This window comes from Penaeus japonicus, unplaced genomic scaffold (genome assembly GCF_977035675.1).
Source record: "Penaeus japonicus unplaced genomic scaffold, GWHDUDI00000001_assembly GWHDUDI00000006, whole genome shotgun sequence".
Taxonomy (NCBI): domain Eukaryota; kingdom Metazoa; phylum Arthropoda; class Malacostraca; order Decapoda; family Penaeidae; genus Penaeus; species Penaeus japonicus.
The window spans coordinates 25813629-25817040 of NW_028234408.1; the positions used below are offsets into that span (position 1 = coordinate 25813629).

Sequence of the window (3412 nt, forward strand, 5' to 3'; positions counted from 1 at the left end):
TAAATATTATTTTTTTATTTTTTAGTGGACGGATATTATGAAGCAAAGAATTATATAATATAATACATGATTAACTCATACATAATGACTAGGAAAAGAAGCTATCTGCTATGAAAATAATACATCAAGAGGTTGTGAAAAGCTCACTTAAAGCATTTCAAAAGCTTTGGTTTCATCTTTCTTATATACAAGAAAATGCACTGAAAACACTGTGCACAGATGCTTTTATTTAATCTATTCATCTAGGTGCATATATTCAGTCAAGTATCATTAGTAAACTTGTATAAAAAATACTATTGTGAAGTACAGATTTATAATGTTTCTGCCTGTAGGTGTGTGTGTGTGTGTGTGTGTGTGTGTGTGTGTGTGTGTGTGTGTGTGTGTGTGTGTGTGTGTGTGTGTGTGTGTGTGTGTGTGTGTGTGTGTGTGTGTGTGTGTGTGTGTGTGTGTGTGTGTGTGTGTGTGTGTGTGTGTGTGTGTGTGTGTGTGTGCGCACATGTATATGTATGTGTTTATGTATATATACATGTATACATATGTGTATGTGTTTATGTATATACACATGTATACATATATGTATGTGTTTATGTATATATACATGTATACATGTGTATGTGTTTATGTATATATACTTGAATATACTTTGGATTGTATATTGTTTAACAAAAATATATATTAATCTATTTCCAATTTAATGTTGAACAAAATAATGTACCAAACAGTTTTAGAATAAAAAGTGGACTTTGACAAATGTTAATATATATATACTTTTTTTCTACCATTAATGAAAAGGTGGCCTCATGACCTACTTAGATGATGTAGGTTTTTCTCTTTCAGTCTGGAACTCCATCTCAATCTTTTCTTGTATCTTCTTCCAGTCTACATCAACCTATAGATAAAAAGTATATATTATTAATTGAAAATACATTTTGATTAGATATCATGTCACTGGTAAGATACTAATTTATGGAAAAAATGATTAACAATTTAAAATTTATATCCTAAAAGCCAATGAATTATTCATTCTCGTTCACAACAGAAAATGAATGTTACAAAAACATAGTATTTTTGTAATCCACAGCTTACCTGTTTTTCATATTGCAGGAATGGTTTACTTGTTTCCTTCTTATTAAAACGTGCAAGATAGCGTTGGCGGAATGCAATTACAGTATCCACATGAGTGCGGTGTTTTATGGCGAGCTGAAGAGCACGTTCAAAGTTATATGTTGTCAAGTTCAGCATTATGGCTCGGAAATGCAATCCTGACTGCAATAAGATAGACTCTGCATCACTTATATGGCCACCCATTAGTGCCATTTCTGCCATTCGGGCCTCCTTTAAAGGAATTTCCTTTATGTAATGTATATACTGTACCTTGTCAACCTCATTTATAGCTGCATATGCTACTTCTGCTGTATTTAATTCTTTATATGCTGTAGCCATTGCAGCCAAGCAAGCCCACACTGTGTCATCTTTCACAAACCGAGCCAGTCTGACAGCATCATCCCAATGTTTGGCAGTCACATAGTTGTGGAGCAGGGCTGGGTATGGTGAAACATTTGTAGTAACTAAGCTTCCATCTGCCCTCCTAACTGTCACTACAGTGTCTAAAAAACTGTCTACTACTGCATTTTTTCCATATTCACTTGCATCTTTTTCAGAAATTGTAGCAGACTGTAAGTCCCGATCAAAAAAGACTACAGCTGGATAAAACCATACAGTGAATTTTGCATCTTGGAGAGCTGCTAGCATGTTTGCTCCATCATTCCAGCACAGAGACTGCACCATCCCGCCAAGTTTAACAGCTCTACCCATTCCTCCAACACGTTGTATGTTTACAAGAAAGAGATCTCGGTTCCGGTCAACAACTGCCATACGTCTCTCATGAGCTGTTCCAACTTTATCCAGTGCTACCTCAATTATTTCAGTTTTATGAGTCCATGGCTTCCCATCATTCAGTGCTTTACCTGTTGTTGAATCAAAGAGATGAACAAGTTTTTCATCAGTCTTATCTCTTATTGCAAGTGTGTCATCTGATAATGAGACAGTGCGGTTGTTTAAAACATCTGTCCTCATTCCAGGCCAACGAGGTGAGCAGAGCAAACGTCCATCATATGAGTATATATAAACACTTGCTCCATCAACAACTAAAAAGTGTCTCTCTGACTGAACAATCAAGCTGGCATTAGATTCCTTGAGTTCCAGGATAATGGGAGTGTTCCAATTACGTGTTGAATATATATAAGCTTGTGTTGAGGTTACCACTACAAGATGGCCATGAGAAAGTGATACTTTGATTATACGATCACGAAGTTCTAGCTTCTCCCAAGCTTCATTTGTGACATTTCGTAAAGCTATTGTCTTACGACTTGTCACAGTTGCCTCGTAATTCTTCCATTCCAAGTGATTTTCAATGACATGTGCAAATATCACATGGCCATTTCCACAAGCTCCAGCAACCTGTGTGCCATCACTTGACCAAGCCAAGTTAAAAATACTTCCTGTACTTGGTTTTTCTAAAGAGTGACACCATCCAGCTTTATCACAAAGTCGGAGAGTATTGAATGAACCAACAGCAAAAAGTTGTCCATCAGGGGACCAGGATAAAGATGTAATTGGGTGGTGATGCTGAGATGATGAATATAACTGCCGCCCAAAGTTATCCCAAACACGATACCGTGTGTCTTCACCACCAGACAAGATCAGGCCAGTATTTGGGTTCCATGCAACCTTAAGAATTACTCCATCATGGGCCTTCCACTGCAAAAGAGCAACATGTCTATTATAATATAATGACAGGTATTAAGGTTTGTGATGAGAATTAAATCTCAAAATCTGCTGAAACTGATATTAACAAATGAAAGTATTTGGTGAAAATATGCATATTAAAAATCATCCCCAAATATCATGATTATTTAAATATCACTATTATTTAAACATATATGAATAATAATGATATATGTTTTTTTATATTAGTAATAGTAATAATAATAATAATATGAAAAATAATAATATGCAATAAGGCAGTTATGATTAATTATAACATAGTAATATTTACTATCATATACCTGAATTGGTTTTGAATTTGGTGCTAATGGTTTTATGATGAGGTTATAACCACTAGTATAAATGACAGCATCTGAGTCTGGGGCCCAAGCTGCACCATACACAGGAACTGGCACTTGAGCCAAAGTTGATCGCAGCATTCCACTGCGAGACCAGATCTTCACAAGTCCATCTTCACCAGCTGATTCCAAGATTAAAGAGTCAATAAATGCTTTATATAGGATTTTTACTTCATATTCCAAATAAAGTGCAATAAATATTTGTGTCAAAATCAAGTTTTCCAATGAATTACATAAATTTAGAATGAAATATGGAAATCCAACATTTCATGGGTTTGCATATGTGG

At 35.3% G+C, this 3412-nt stretch overlaps 1 protein-coding gene across 1 annotated transcript in view; it reads right to left on the bottom strand.

The window, feature by feature from the left end:
• The window catches only part of Oseg5 (intraflagellar transport protein Oseg5), an 8245-nt gene continuing 4833 nt past the window's right edge, over positions 1 to 3412 (bottom strand). Inside the window, exons 5-7 of the mRNA XM_043001281.2 lie at positions 3069 to 3247; positions 1087 to 2760; positions 1 to 889 (exon numbers count right to left, since the gene is read on the bottom strand). Coding sequence (XP_042857215.2) covers positions 806 to 889; positions 1087 to 2760; positions 3069 to 3247 — 1937 coding nt within the window. The 3' untranslated portion in view covers positions 1 to 805. The remainder of the gene's footprint in view (positions 890 to 1086; positions 2761 to 3068; positions 3248 to 3412) is intronic.